The 16,463-nt window shown below is 41.5% G+C and overlaps 1 protein-coding gene across 4 annotated transcripts in view; it reads right to left on the bottom strand.

Moving 5' to 3' along the window:
* The window catches only part of PLPPR5 (phospholipid phosphatase related 5), a 232,395-nt gene that overhangs the window by 30,899 nt on the left and 185,033 nt on the right, over positions 1–16,463 (bottom strand). For 2 of the 4 annotated variants that reach the window (XM_005237254.3, XM_055815099.1), the window contains one exon: positions 14,108–14,296. In XM_005237254.3, the coding sequence (XP_005237311.2) occupies positions 14,108–14,296 (189 nt within the window). Of the gene's footprint in view, positions 1–14,107; positions 14,565–14,678; positions 14,813–16,463 lie in introns of those variants that run through there. The other 2 variants (XM_055815100.1, XM_013298988.3) reach the window with 2 other exon arrangements.

Raw genomic sequence — 16,463 nt, 5'->3', positions numbered from 1 at the left:
GCACTGCAGCTCCCCAGGGGATTAGAAACGGCCAGGACGCTAGGAAAACAAACTCAATAATGCTAACGTGGCAGCCCGGGGGCCAAATAGGTGTCTAGCACTTGGCTCTGAAACTAGCTAACTGCTGTCATCCTTTCACCACACTGAGACAAGTATTCTTGGTGAACACATACCAAGAGGTAGTAGATAACAGACTTTTGTGAGAACTCTTGCCCATCCACTAAGCTTTCCTAATTTTAAAAATGAATACCCAAAAGCTAGGAAATATTATTCTAGAGAAAATTCTAAACATTAAAAAAACTAGCAATTTTGATCTGAAAATGGTGAGGGGAAGAGAAATAACTAATTCAAAACTTCCTTCTAAAAAGCATCAGTTTACATTTCAAAAGGTAAAGTTACTTCAGGCAGATATAGTCCAGACAAGGTTCTTATAATAGGGAATTCATATGGGGTTTAAGCTGTCCTTATTTTTTTTTTACAAAAATGAGGATGCAATTATCCAAAGTTTCCAAGCACCACAGCTTCCCTCTACAAACACACCTCATTAGAAAGATGGGTTGTAATATGACCAGAGATCAACTAATTTTAGTCTCCTGATCTGAATGATACCAGAAAAAGGTGGCTGTCACATATAATTATTTGATTGAAGATTCTGAAGAACTTTACATCAACATTTTTCTTTTTTCAGGTGCTTAGCGTCAACCTTTAAAACACCATAATATTTGTGAATGAAAAACAGAATGGTCAAAGCCCTATCATTTACCTTCCCTATTAGAAGATTAATTCCATACAGCACGTTCAGCTATGCGCTCAGCTGTATCAAGGAACTCTTCTACTGGACTTCAAGTGATACATGTGAAAAGGACTGTGGTTCCTTATGGCCTGGCCCTGGTAAACCCCTTTGTTTCTTGCCTGCCCAGGAAAACAGTACTTTGTTCTGTCTGTTGAGGGAGATTGGTTTCTTAACCCTTCTGTGCACATTGAAAACATTATTCCTTGACGAGCACAATACCAATGCTTATGATATCCATACCAATTATCATTTCCAACAGTGATGTTACTTTATGCTTTAAACCTTTAGGTGATATACACAATTGCACTTTTCTACCCAGGATGAATATTCAATTGCTAAATTCGATATAAACGGTCTTTCATCCCTGTTTGAATAAAAACTGATTACATAAAAGGCATCTCTTAATGATTCTGGTCACAAAGCAGTGGTTTTACAGTCAGTATATGACTGGAGCCAACTGTTCTCAGAGGCTCAGAGGAAGGAGAATATCTGAATTTCCTGCTTTTCACACTGCCTTACTTCTATTTCACTTCTACTCCAGGCCAGCCACATTTTGCAGATACATTATTCCCAAGATCAGTTCAAGGAAAGCCACATTCACTGAAATGCCACCATCATCGAACAACTGAAACTGAAGGACCAAACACTGTAGCAGTGTAAGCACCCTGCGCTTATAGCCTTACAGGCTGCATATCTGATCAATACCTGTAAGATTCCACAAGAATTGTTTTCTAGACTTCTGTGGCAAAATATGTGTGCCTGAAAAACGTACACACATAACTGTATTTTACTTATGTTTGTTACTGTAATTAGTATTTGTTTCATAATGATAAATTTCAACAGACGTCTCATTAAAATAATTCTGTACTTTTTTATTAAAAATTATCTTCACAATAGCACTCTTTGAAAGCACATAACTAGCTCCACTCCTACTATAATGGCCTCTGTATAAGCATCCCTTCCTTTACAATTATCTTAGGCTACAGTATAATTGCCAACCCACCAAGTACATTCAGGCCATTATGTTTTTCCAGTTGAAATAAAAGGAAACTTCCCCACTAAATTCAACAGGGGCTGGATTTGTTGTGAAAACCTACAGCATTCTAGATTAAAAGCAATATTTCAGCCAAAGGGGGGAAATCGACCTCAGCTATGAATGCCCAAGAAGATAATAAAACCAAATTAGGAAGCCAAGTCAAATTTAAAGGATAGTAGAAATAAGTATTTGGGAAAGAAGTTTACCAGGTCAGATAAATCAGAAAGAAAAGTCCAAAACTTTAATGCCCACTCTTGAGCCTATTACCTTAAAGTCATTCCTCTAATATAATACTTTATAGTCTTGACACTGCAAGCATTACTGCAAAGAATCCAGGTGTCATTAAAAATGAGTTAAAACCACTTTAAAAGCCATTGCATGGGAAGCATCTGATCTAGAGCTATGACTTTATTCTGAACTGTCTCACATTGGGTTTACTCGTGTGTAATACGTACATTCAGTACATACAACAAACCAGCAGTAAAACTACTGAGTAACAAACCCTGACAGTATTAATCCACACTTTAATACCTGTGAAAGCCAGGAAATAAAAGACCAAAGAAAAGTAGAAACTGCAACTTGGGACACAGTGCAACTTCAGTGACACAGTCAAAGCGAATGAAACTGTAGCTCTACCAAAGTTAACTTCTGAAGCTTCACTGACTTCAGGAAGACCATGATGATACTCCCGGAATTGTCACTAGAGATGCTGGTCAGTGAGAAAGGAACAGAAAGAAAAGGAGATCAGAAGTCCCTCCTTCAGATATGCCCCAAACAACTCATAAGCCCAGATACAAAACAACGGGTGACCATTTACCTGCATCTCTTTCTCTCCTCAGACTTGAAAGCTGCAATTTCGCAGTTATGTCTCCTTAAGAATGTTATTATAATAAATTAATATACTGAAGTGGTGTTTATTAGAAATAGAATCTTAATGAAGGCATAGAAGTGGGAGCAGAGAACTGTTCATGAGCATCCTAAGTTTTAATAATCACTTACCTCTTCTCTTAACAATGCAATGATAGTGAAGCAGCCAGCAAGCTTTTTCACAGAACATTGCACAGCAGTAGCATATCCCATTTGTCTTTGATACAGAATCATTATTGAAACAGTCTTTCTACATGTATATGTATATCCTGTAGATGAAATATGAGGCATTTACTTTATGGTTTTCTGCAAATATGACTTGCACCACTCTCACCGCTCTTTCAGCTCTGCTACACAATGTCTATTTTACTGCTCCTGCCACAAATCCAGATGGCTGCAGATGTGCAGCTGGCAACACTATGTTATCTGACCCTGTTTAGGAGTTTACACAATGCAGTGCCTGAATTAAGAGGAAGTCCCAAGTGCCCTCATTAGCACAGCAGCCAATGAGCTGACACAGGAGCAGCAAGAGTGGGAAATTTTAGCAAAAAATTCCTAGTACAGGAAATGCCTGCAAGACAGAGGGGAGATTGTACACTTTGCTGTGAAGACAGCAGAGCATAAAAACAGCTCTTTTAGGCATGCAATGGTATTCTGAAAACTAATTACGAAGTCTATAGGCCAAAGTAAGCCCAGCTACTCTTCTTCACTATGTGACTGCATCTTCTTCCACTCCTAAATACAGCATAATGGTTTACCTTAACAAGGATCACCTCCTTTACACAGAATTGTAAAATAACAGTAAACATGTTGCTGGCTTTATCAAATATCTTCATAAAAGCTCAAGTGGTGAGAGAAGCATTTTAAGGATGAATGAGTCTGTTTAAAAATTTTAGATCTTGTGAAGCTTTGACACTGGCTGTCTTCAAGGCAGACTTTATAAGAGCTGGCATTTGGTCTTTGTAAAGACAATAAAGGAATATTGGATAAAATACATAATTATTATGTAAATGTACAAACATATATTGTGTCTTTCATCAGTGTTGAATGTAATCTCTTATTATTTGAGCAACTTAAGACTAGAAAGAGAAGTTCAAAGTACGCAGTGTTGAAAGGTGCTTTCATACATTTGGTGATACGATAACCCTTTCAGGTATTCTGGTGTTGTGTACTAAACCTTTTTGCTATTTTCATTCAAAGTTTAAAACACATGTGAACTAAACTGCAGATACAAATCAACCTTGTAAACATGGCTATTTTCTGGCAGCATGTTGTGCATACACACTCACATACATAAATATATTGAGTTTTTTAAAGAAATATCCCAACTTTATGACTTCCTTCTAATCACACAGCAATCACAATCAATTCACAAATAAAAGAAATACTGAGTAAAACTGCAATACTGACTCTTAAAATGAATGAGATTCCATAAAAATATTTTATCAGCACCACACACGCTCACGTACACTGCTTCATCTCAGGAAAGCCTTGCTATTCCAAGTAGCACTGAAGTATGTGATTAAACTCCACAAATACCAAGATAATTAATTAACAATTAGTACAAACCTAGCTCTTGTATAATTCTTTTCATGCACAAATCTCCTACTGCTTTACAGAGAAGCCTAGTTTCACAGTAATCACTTAACAGCTAGGCAGTAAAGGCTCAATGTATATCCTGCTTGGGTGGCCAGATCCCTTTATGAAGTTGAAGTCTGATAGAGCTTAAACCCCAGCTATGTATGTTCATTCTGCCAGCTGCAGATGTCCACGCACTATTTACATACCCTAAGGTCAATCCGCCTAGAAACCTCATCTGCCGTTGCTAAATACTCTGCACAGTCCCCATGACTGACTGAAGCGCTGACTTCAGTCAAGTGTGAGCACTTCACAAAGCAGAGTCCCCATGGCTGACTGAGGCACTGACTTCAGTCAAGCATGAGCACTTCACAAAGAGGACCATCGTCACAGCCAGACTGTCCTTACCACCATCCACGTGAGCACGCTTGTGGCCTACAGTGGGATGCAGGACAAGCTCCTCATTCCTCCCTCAGGCCTCTTGGATGCTCAGACTCACCTGTGTAGTTTGAGTGCATGATGGCAGCAGCCTCATGGCAGAGCCCAGATATACCCCAACAGGTCCAAGGACACCCCCCATAGGAGCAAGAGAGGCAGAAACTATGGAAAGGCTCTGGACACCAAGCTCAACCTATGTATGACCAAACTAGTATTAAGCATGTGCTGAAACTCAGGCAGGTCCACACATTGCTCTGCACAGAGATGAACTAATGCAAGGAGAAGTGCAAGGAGCACTTCTGCGATTGGGGAGGTCAGCCTTCAGACACCAGCCTGCAGCAGTCTGACCATACGAGGTCCCCACTTGTGAGCAGAGCTGTGTAATGGACAGTCTGTGCACCTACTCCATAAAATCCAAAGAGGTAACATGTCTTGGCCCAAGTCTCAATTAAAGCAGGTCAAGCTCAAATACTTCACCTCATGCTCCCTGCAGGCTGCAAATTGCACATGGCTGCTTACTGCAGCTCAGCTGACCCGTGATTAAAAAGTCTTTAAGCAGAATTAATTCAGTCATGTCTGAGCCCTAAATTGCTATGGACAGGTCACAGAAATCCCTATTACTACCCAGAATAACTATACTGGGAAGCTGAGTTCCATTTACTGATTCTATTATTTAATACTTTAATTATAAAGAAGCAAAAGTAAAAATTGACCAAAGAAAATCCTCATTAATATTATTCAGAGTTTGAATGACAAAATGTCTATGGATCAGATATAGGGACAGCATGAAACCTACCAGCCTAAAACAACAGGTGTTTCAAAATGTTACGTAGAGAAAGAAAAAAGAATAAGAACAGTAGGATACTGTTGGGCTGCCTGTTGGGCTGCCTTCTGTTCTTGATAGCTTTTAAAAATTATTATTATTTAGAAAAGAAGAAAAGTCTAGTTTAGGAATGAATGTCTTCATACACACTCCTTAACTTTACATGGGTGACCCGCAAGAAATAATATGTGCAGAGAAGGAAAAATACCTTTTGTAAAAAAGAAAGCCCTTTAAAAAATAGCTATATTGCACTTATAACTGGTTTTACATTAATACAGATATATTGTTAATGACATTTTCATATGAATATATAATGTATAATAATGATGCAATGGATAACTATGATACGTTTATATAATACATGCAAAATTACCGGTAACAGTGTACGTTGTCCAGATGGTAAGTAGAAGCAGAACCCACAGCCTACTGAGTTTTCACCCAGTATAACCAGAGGGGGTTTTATGGTGCCTCATACTCCAGGAAATGGCATCCAGGATTGAGAGTCAATTTTGAAGCTGTACTGAACTATTTATTAGGTTAATAGTAGATTAAAAAAATCGTGATATAAACAGTAATTTTCTACTGATGACTTCTTAGTGCTTTACACTGAAAATAAATATATTCCAACCTTCCAACTGATCATCTAATAGAAGTGATCTTTGCAAAACCAGGTTGCTGAACAGATAGCAAGGGCTATAACTTGCTCTCTAATATCACGTTCACTGCACTACGAGTGACTAAAGGACTAGCATGTTTACAATAGTATTCCTCATTAAAACAGCATGCCACATGTACATGCTTTCTGAGTACTGGAGATGTGGTATATCCACCTCAGCTAGGCTTTTTATTTGCCATCTATAAGGTACCACACCTCAGCTAAATAAGAACCATTTATGTTGAAAGCTGGGCCATCACTCCAATGTATCTGAGAGATGCTGCAGGAGCATTGTAAAGCTTTTTAAACATCACACTGCTTTTAAGGCTGAAAAACACAGCTAAAGCTACTTACAATTCTACTTTGGCTGTCATTTATTATATATCATATGGACACCCATCTCCTCAATTCTGCATGATGAAGCAAGAATTGTTTGGTTGAGAAACTGATCATTACTTCAAGCCTACTCTTTTACATTATAAACAATGCATACAAATTCCCTAATCGCACAGGATTAGTTGGATTAACAGTTTCTCACTTAAACATAAGTGCATAATTTACAGGACAAGCAGGCATTCAGCTGTTGCAAACAGAACCCTGTCCGCCTTTGTTCACATCTGCTTGCCACTTTACTTCCAGAGAGCCCATCAAGGGATGAAGCATATGGCTTCGATATTGTTAGTGTTTGTAAATAGCATGCATAGCAAGCACAGCAGATATCATACATTCAATTGGAAGTACAAACATAACTTCTACAGTTCACATAAGCCATCCCAGCACAAGAGGAAGACAGACATAAAGAATTCCCAAGAAAACCCACAATGGTTCTGAATCTTTTGTTTCTCCTGGTTACAGCTCTGTTGGATTAGTGGTTTTACACTGAGATAAAACCAGCATCAGACTATCAAACCACATATTTGTCTTACGATGTGTCTCAACAGGCAAATACTGACATCTGGTATACAAAGTTACTGCAGACCTTAACAGTGTGATTTATTTTTTGTTCTTAAGTAAAGTTGCAATTATTCCTTCACAAAGGAAAAGCATGACATAAATTTTCCCTTATCTTCAACATCTCCTGCTGGCATTCCCCCCTTTCAAAACAGTGTTTTTCTGAAGTCCCCAGCATTCACACATTTAAAAAAAACAAACAAACCAACAAAACAAAAAACCAAAACAAAAACAACAAAAAGCCCCCATGTTTGACATGTCTTTTTTTCTTCTCCCCACCCTACTCCACGTGAGAATGGAAGAAGAAAACTATAAAGGAAAAGAAGCTGCAGCTATGCACACAGGTTGAAACAGAACTATGAAGAGAGAGATCAAATGTGCCCTTCAAGAACAACGTGATCACAGAGTAAACAAAGTACTCTGGCAATTCCTTCTTCATGTAAAGTCTTAACAGCTGTCAAATGTGCCAACAAGAAAAGGACACGTAAATAAGCTTAGTTAATTAATAAATATTCCAGGATTATTGAAATAGGTCACATATCAAGGAGCTAAAGAGAGTTTCTCATACAAGTAAAACCATTTCCATTTTATTTCAGGGGCTAAGTTTATTCTACCCAATTCATACCAGTCTGGATGTGCAATTCCCATCTTCTGTTGCATTACCATTGTCATTTCAAAAACAGCATTAGGAGATGTTAAATTATTGCAGCTACCTACCTAGCAAAAAACTTACTGCTCCCCAAAAAGAACACCAGAACGGACCCGAAAGACCCACTTTGCTGGGCGATTCCTCTAACTTGCTGTAAAGGTGCATACAAATGAACACTTGAATACCTCACTACATACTCTTCAAATTTTTTGCCCTGTAACACAGAGCTGCTAGCAACTGTGCATCCTTACATTATTTATCAAGTTTGCTTGATTTCTTTCTGGCAGAAGTGACAAAACAGCTTAGGCTCCTTCAGGATGCATAGAGGCCACTTCTGCTTCAAGTAGCAGAGCAGGTAAAAAGTCTTTGATTCTGCCCCTGTGCTTTAGTTTTTACCATTAGTATCAAAGTGTCCATAGAAACTAAAGCAACTTGGTACCAACCAAGAAGCAGAAAAATAATCAGCCTAAAATAGATGACAGAAACATTTGTGAAGGAAGTGCTTTTTTCTGACTAAGCTCAGGAATGAAGAGCATCTAGGGTTCTCAGGTATGAGGGTAAATTTACAGATTCCTGGGACAGCTAATTCATAGAGGACATTTCCAGAAATACTTTTCTTGGAACCTTAGTTCTACATTATTTTTTTTTCCCTTAAGTTATAAGAAACAGATAACAGAACATTTTGATGTCCCCAAACCGAATCACAATCCAGCACCCTTTTTCATGTTCAGCACTAAGTTATACCAGAGTAGAACAGTTTCAATGAACTACAGGCTAACTAAAAGCTGCTTTGAAAACAGCATTTTGAAAACTCAGCCTGATAAAATCTAATCAGTCCCTGATGCCAGAGCACACGAAATTATAGCTGCCAGAAAGAAAACAGGGACTAACAGGCTCACAAAGGAAGAGTGAGATAGGAGCACGCCCAATCACATCAGCTACATTTATGTGCTGGAAAGAAACAGTGCATCTCCTTCAGGTCTCTGCATATTCAACTACTCTTGAGCCACCTAGACCTGGAACTATTATGAGACCAGCAAAGACACCGAAGAAGACAGACATGAAATCTATGCTGATCCTTCAAAAGGTAGCTTCTCTTTCTCATTATTCACAGAATTGTCCTCATTTTTCTTAAAGCATCAGGGTACAGTAAATTCAATTAATGAACAATGATTTGCACCTCTCACTTTACAGGGTTTTTTTTGCCAGGTTTCAAAATTCCTTCCTCAAATGATCAGAAAGGAGAAAGTTCCTGACTAAAGCTAAGCTGAAAGCAGAATGCCCGATTTTTTAGATCCATTTCTTGTTTGGGATGTGCCAATTTAAAGATTCATCCAGTCTACTAAAAAAAAAAAATACAGCACAATATTTTATGTCTGAATGGCAGATATTTTTTCAATGATGATATTAAGAGGATAATACTAAAACAAATTAGTCTTTAATAGGTTTACAGAGAAAATATTAATATGCTAGGAATTCATGTAGGCAAATAGAACAGTGTATATTTTACGAATAAGTACTGTAATCATCCGCTTGTTACTTGGAAATAAAAACAAACAACATTTGCATAATAAAACTGTTTACACATCTAATGAAAGTGTGTCATTATTTCCTCCTGGCGTTTATACAACAGTCAGCATACATGGTAGGTCCAATACATTGAGTTTTACAGCCATTATTGCTTAAACAGTTTTGACATTTTAAGTAATTCATATTAGCGTGCGGACTCTAAAAGAATCCTTGTGCGCAGTTAATAGTATTTTAGAGAGGTCAAAATTATTAAGATCTATCAGAAAGAAATAATGCAGAACTGATTATACTATAGATTCTGAAAACATGAGACACTAGCCTCACAGTTCTACAAATCATTTTACTGGAAGCTAAAGGATTAGACTGACGTATATTTCCCAAGCTACATCTGTCATAACAAGTCTAAAAAAGCAGCCAGCCCACTGAGCAAGAACTGGCACCTTGGGAAATGGCTTAAATAGCACTGAGCTCTCAACTAGCACTTTTATGTTTATTACGTATTTGAATAGACTCAAATCAAGAGTGTATTTCTTCTTTGCATTTGATTTAAAGATAAAAATTTTAAAATAGCATATTAAGAATTCCACAGTGTAACAGAAATTTCTGGATATTAGTGCTACCGACAGTAAAATGATGGGAGTGCAGAGCTAGCAGTATTCTCCCAACCCTGAGTCACAAAGACAAATGGGAGGAAGGGAGCCCACAGGGGCACTGTCTCTGCAGGAGTCTCATTCTTCCATCGCAGAATCCGGCTTTTACATTCTTTTACATTGCAATCAGAATTGCAATTTCAGCTGCATTTACTTTTGTAGAACATTTCACTGTCAGCCTGCCTAATGCTCCTTATGCAAACACATCTACTCACTCAAGACATTACTTTACCTGTGCCTAAAATACAATTTAGGATTATTATTGGTTCCACCAATAATAATCTAACATTAGAATGGACCATGTATTTTGTAATACGTTACACTGCAGTTTTTTCAGTCTGTTTTTAAAAACAAAGCAAACACACACATACAATTGGGCCCTCAAAATTCTCCAGTGAAGGAACTCAAACTACAGATTTGACAGATAAAGAACAGAGCGTATACCCTTTAGAGATAGTCCATAGAACACAGAAACCCAATATTGTAACACATCCTGCTTCATTGCATGGAACCTGCATAAAAGCTGGCAAATCAACTGGAAAAAGGGAAAGGGAGAAGCTCTGCTCATCCTATAGAATGGCTGCTGGATTCCTCTACAGGTTTCCTACAATCACAGAATGGTTTGGGTTGAAAGGAACCTTAAAGACCATCTAGCTCCAATCCCCCTGCCATGGGCAGGGATGCCTTCCAATAGACCAGGTTGCTCAAAGCTCATCCAGCCTGGCCTTGAATGCTTCAAAGGATGGGGCATCCACAGCTTCTCTGGGCAACTCTGAAGTTGCAGGGACTTGAAGCAGATATGTCTATTAGTGGACAATAAATTGATTACTGTTGAAGTGAATAGCACAATAATTTGACTTCTTACTAGCTCCTACATGACCTAGGAGATACTGTAGAACAACACAGTTCAGTTGGAAGGGATCTACAATGATCATCGCGTCCAACAGCCTGACCACTTCAGGGCTAACAAAATATTTGGTTAATAGTTTGTAAATACTTGACCAAAGACTGTAGATAAACAAACCCAGAAAGTCCCAAGTGCAGAATACAAAACCTCTTCCTTCAGTCACAGTTTCCCTTTCCCACACCAGAGCACCTGCAAGTAAAGCATTACAATACAGCAAGCAGTCTCTGCTTTTGCCCTGGGTCTCCATTTCCCAGATCAGACTCCCGAGGACCTGAGGTCAACTGCGTCTGTCCTTGGATGGCATGGGGGCAGGTGGCATGGGGAAGCAGCTAGACACAGGAATGGAAGCACGGGAGCAACGCTGCACTAGTGCTGCAGACATGTATTACCAAGAAGTAGCATTTTAAAGATTAATCTGAAAGTTTCCAGGATTAACATGGTACTCACAGGTACATGGCTGTCAAATGACCAAGCTCATTATTTATGTTTCAGGACATGCATGTTGCTGCCCTGTGACCAGACACTCAGCTCTACCTCATGGCTTGACACTTGGGTCTGTTACTGCAGCTCTGATGTGGCACAGGAGTTTTGGATGAGCAGCCATGTGACAGCCTCACAGCAGCAAAAGACCCATGGCTGATGAGATGCTCATCAAGACAGATCCAGCTACCGCAGCATATGGAAAGAGGAAAGTCACTGGAAAGACTCATTTATTCTCTAATTTTAGATTTTAGACCAACTTCATTAAAACTCAGTGCAATGGAGCCATTGATTGAGTCACATTAAGACAACCTGGGTTACCTTGAAGCACTCTATGGCTCCAATTCAACAAGCTCCATCTCTCAAAAAACCCCAAAACCAACAAACCCAAAACCCAAACTAAAAAACAGATACCCTGAACACCAAGGTAAACACTGTCGCACTATCTCCAAACTCCAGAAACAGCATTAACCCCACACAACAAACTAACAGAAAGAAAGAAAAAAAATTTTTTCAAAGCTCTCACAAATCTTAGTATTTAATAAACTATATTCCATGACTATAATGATTTTGGGGATTAAAAAAAAAAAAGTACAATTTCATTCATAGAAATCCATTTCGTTCATTGGTCTACATTTGTATCTTCACAGGCAGGAATATGGATTTGTTACACATTCATTTTTGTATTTCATTTACAGACAAAACCCCCAAAAATTACACAGAAAAATTTATGTTCAAGCTGTCAGATGAAAAGCAAATGAAATTGAAAGAAATCTAATTCATCTCCGAAATCTTGGGAAGTTCATCTACTGTTAAAAGCATTTAAGTTGCTTTGGTGAAAGTATTACCTTCACCACTTCTCTCAATGAAAAGAACAAGCAACAGCAATGTCCATATCCTGCACAACTGAACAAGAGCCAACTCGTGCAAACGCTGAGTCCAGGAGGATTGCCACAGGAGAATCGGAACAGAATTCTGTCTAAAGCCTGGAAAATGTTGCATTTAATAATGTTAATAATTGAACTTAATGCTGTTGAAGGCATGGCGGTCCAGGGGCTGAATTCTCCATTACAATAATTTTGTTTAAAAAAAAAATGCAAGACAGGCACCTGCAACGTGGTTTTCCATGCCCTGACCTCCCAACGCATGCCGTTTGCACACAAGATTGGTGACTGGGAGAGGAAGCACAAATACCATTACATTCTATTATTAGGTTTTTAGCAAGGCTGATTACAAGACTGCCAACCCAAAACGTCATGTGTTTTCTCCAACATAATAATCTAGCATGCAGGAAATGAATGGAAACTACCTATCCATTTTGCTGACACATTAGGAAAAAGAAATGTAAATCATGAATATCTGACAATCTTCATAATTTCCTGAGCCAAACAAAAGAAATAATTTAAAATCAAAACAAATATCACATGCAAACAACAGAAAAGCATCACAACCAAAAAAACCTCCTTTGAAATCTCAATGGCATTTGGGGGTTAAAAAGAGCAAACAAACAGGTAATAAAATGGTCAACTAATTGATGTACAAATAAAAAGGAAAATGAAACCAAAAGGCTACATAACATGTTTTGCCAAATGATATAGTTCAATCCCTAGAAAAAAAAAGAACAAAGTTTCAAATACTAAGGCTGAGCCTGACCATGAGGGTTTTATGTTGGATACCATCTGAGACCTCATGGCGCTACAACGCAGAAGGGAATCGTGTCTGGGATTACCATAATATCACCCTGATTAAGCTTTCCCTTCTCATACTTTTCTTATTTTCCTGAAAATTAATTAATCAGTGAAACTAATAATTACCATTTTAAGACACCTCTTATTGTAATTTTTTTATTATTATTCTAATGATTACAGCTGATTAAAATAAAGTCTTTATAAGGAGTTTCTGTATGTGTAAGTGTGCATGCACCTGGAGAGTCTATATATAATCCATACCCCATGGTTAAATATTTCCATTTCATTCCCCCCCTGTCTTTGCCCCACAGTATGGTCAGGGATTATCAAATGATGCTAATGCCCTTGTTATCTGACAACACAAACAGTACATTCAACAACTTGAAGGGAAGACATCGCATTGCTTTTCCCTCTTAGCCGTTTTCCCCAAAAGTCAAAGAAAATCAATGAAATAAAATTCATTTTAGATACACCTATTTAAACTTGATTGACAGAAGATCATGTTCAATTAGAGACACAGGTTTAGTTTGCACACACATCAGTAACTGTGACATATGGAGACAACTAAATCAGGCACAACTGCTCCCTGTTCCCTGCACATATCAGTTTTACTTTCAAAAACCTAAACGGACAGAGGGGTTTTCTAATTAGTAGTGGGCAAAATATTAGTAGAGTGGTTGCTAACAAGTGGCTTTTCCTCAGGTAGCCCGTCTACCTGCAACTGAGACACGTTTCGAGAAATGGAAGATTGCATTTACCAAACGGAGTCGAACGGGGCTGGCAACACGGGCACTAGCAGTTACATAAACCGGTGCTAAAAATACACTTCAGAGGCGCGGGGTGGGCAGCGGCTGGGGTACGGGCCGGGGCCGGGCCCGGCAGCGCTGCTCGCCGAGGCCCGCGGGGCCAGGCTGCAGCCCCGCGGCGCCGGGAGCGCGGAGGGTCCCCGCCGCCGTGCCCACCCCAGAGCCACCCCACCGGCGGCGCCGCTCCGGCCAGGGCCCGCGGCCCGGCCCAGACCAACAAGTTGCCCGAGTTGGGGCGCGGGCGGCCCCTGCTTACCACCAGCACCGGCACGCCTGCGGTCAGCGAGTAGAGGAGCACCGGGGGCACGGCGCTGCGGTCCTCCGGGCCCGGGTAGGGCTTTCGGTATGCGCCCTCGTAGCAGAAGAAGCCTTGCACGTTGACCGTGAAGGTGTCCGTGTACTCGAAATAGTAAGCCAGCATCACGGTCCCTGCCATGATCACCATCTGGAAGTAAAGCATGCTGGTGAGCGGAGAGGGCACTCGCACGTACGTGGGCTCCGGCGGCCGCGGCAGCCCCCCTCCCCGGCGGCGCGCTCCGCCCGCTCCCCGGCGGCATCCACCGCGGACGGAGGCGGCTCGGCGGCGGGCAGCAGCGCGGGCAGCCCGCGGGGCGGGGAGCGCGGGCAGGGCAGGGCAGGCGGGGGCCCGGCCCGCCGCTCACACCGGCTCCAGCGCGGCCGCCGGCTCGTGTAGCGGGCGGGCGGGCGGGCGGAGCGCGGCGGCGAGAGGGGGCGGCTTCGCCCCGCCCCGCCCGGGGAGCAGTAGCCGCGCCGGACCCCGGCCCGGGCGGGGAGGGGGGAGGGAGTGGCGGGCGGAGGCTCCGCACCGGCGGTGAAGGCCAATCTGACAGCTCCCCGGCCCCGGGACGGCTCCCACGGCACGGCCCCGCGGCCGCGATTAGTAAGTAAACCCTCCCCGGTTTCCCCCCGCCTCCGGCGGGGCGGGGGTGCCGCGGGTCCCCCTCGCCACACCGACACACGCACCTGTGTGCGGGCGTGCACGGGCGGGGGAGCTCCCGGCGCTGCCCCCCGCCGCCTCGTCCCGCCCCGCCCCTCCCGGAGCCGCTGGGAAGCGCCGGGCGCTCGGCACCGCGCAGCCCCGGAGCCCCGGCCCCGCCGGCAGCCGCAGCCTGGCCGGGCCCGGCGGGCAAAAGGATCGGCCGGGGTGGAAGGGCCTCAGCATGGAAATCCTCTTGTACGTGGCTAGCTATTAAAGCAATTTCTGGCCAAAGCTTTTGTTTAACAGCTATAAAGAAAATGGGTAGCTGCAGACGAAGCTGTCTTCACCCAAGTAACGTCCCAGAGTAAGAGGACAGTGTGTTCCAGTGCTGGGAGAAACCTTATACATATGGACACAGAAGAGTTCCACTGAAAAATACACGTATAGCATGTATGATTAAGAATAGACCACTGCACCCAGCACTTGTAGGGATTCACGCATGTGCCGGCTCTAGTCTGGATTCCCAACACCAACAGATAAAAAGTTAAAGGTACACACCCACACACCCATCCCAGTATGTTATGTGTCCGGGAAACTGTCTTTAAAGGGACACCATAGCCTTAAAAATTCCACTTGGCTTACTTAGTAAAGGCCATTAGAAGTAAGAAATGAGATCTGATCACCCTGATTTATCATTTTTCTAGTGTTGTACTTTGGCTTTAACTGTTCGTTTTTTTCTCCATTCTGGAGAATTTTGTTCATATTCAGTGATGTTAGTTTCCATGCATTTATTTCAGTCAGCCCTTGAAGAACACACTCCTCATGCCTGTCTATTTTTATGCGTTCTTAACATACTTGCCAGAAGACTTTACATCATGTCATCGGCGTTGCGCTCACCAGACTTCACTGGATAGCTCCCTACCTCCGTGAAAAATACATAGTGAGACATGAGACATCTTGTGGTGAATTCTGCCTAGCACAGAGTTTTATTTTCTCCATTTCCTTAGAACAGCCCAATATCCATTACCATACACACATAAAAATCTTAATTTCATCCTGGAAGTTGCGTACAAATACCCCCATTGTTAGGATATGAGGCCTGATCCAAAGACCAAAGGCAACAGCAGGACTGCAATGAGCATGAAGCTCAGCTCTTCAGTTGTATTTGAGTAGATGCTTCAGGGAAACACTGGTGGCATATTTCTTTCAAAAACTGGCATTGGGGAAAGTCAACCTTTTTCCAGTAACCATCTACTAAAATACTTCTGCATTTTGCTATTGCAAGCCAACTTCTTTTTGTGGCTATACCAATGGACCTATTGCATATAGGAATTAGAGGACATAAAAAGTCCTGGGTTTACAAAGCTTTTTTGAAGCTACTATCAAAAACCATGAAGGATTTTGGATCATAGATTTTGGAAAGAATAGGTCGTATAGTCCAACTACCTGCTCAACACAGGTCCCATTAGACCAGGTTGCTCAGTCCAGTCAATTGTCAAGTATCTCGAAGGACGGAGATTCCACAGCCACCCTAGACAACCTGTGCCAGTGTCCAACCCCTGACATGTAAAACATTTTTTCCTTATATTAAGCTAGCATTTTCTGTGTGCCATCCTGGACCTGCTGCCTTTCCTCCTGTCACTGCGAACCTGTAGGGAAGAATCTGACTCTC

This window comes from Falco peregrinus, chromosome 10 (genome assembly GCF_023634155.1).
Source record: "Falco peregrinus isolate bFalPer1 chromosome 10, bFalPer1.pri, whole genome shotgun sequence".
Taxonomy (NCBI): domain Eukaryota; kingdom Metazoa; phylum Chordata; class Aves; order Falconiformes; family Falconidae; genus Falco; species Falco peregrinus.
The sequence above is the reverse complement of the archived record's forward strand: the minus strand, read 5'-3'. Positions and strand labels throughout refer to the sequence as shown.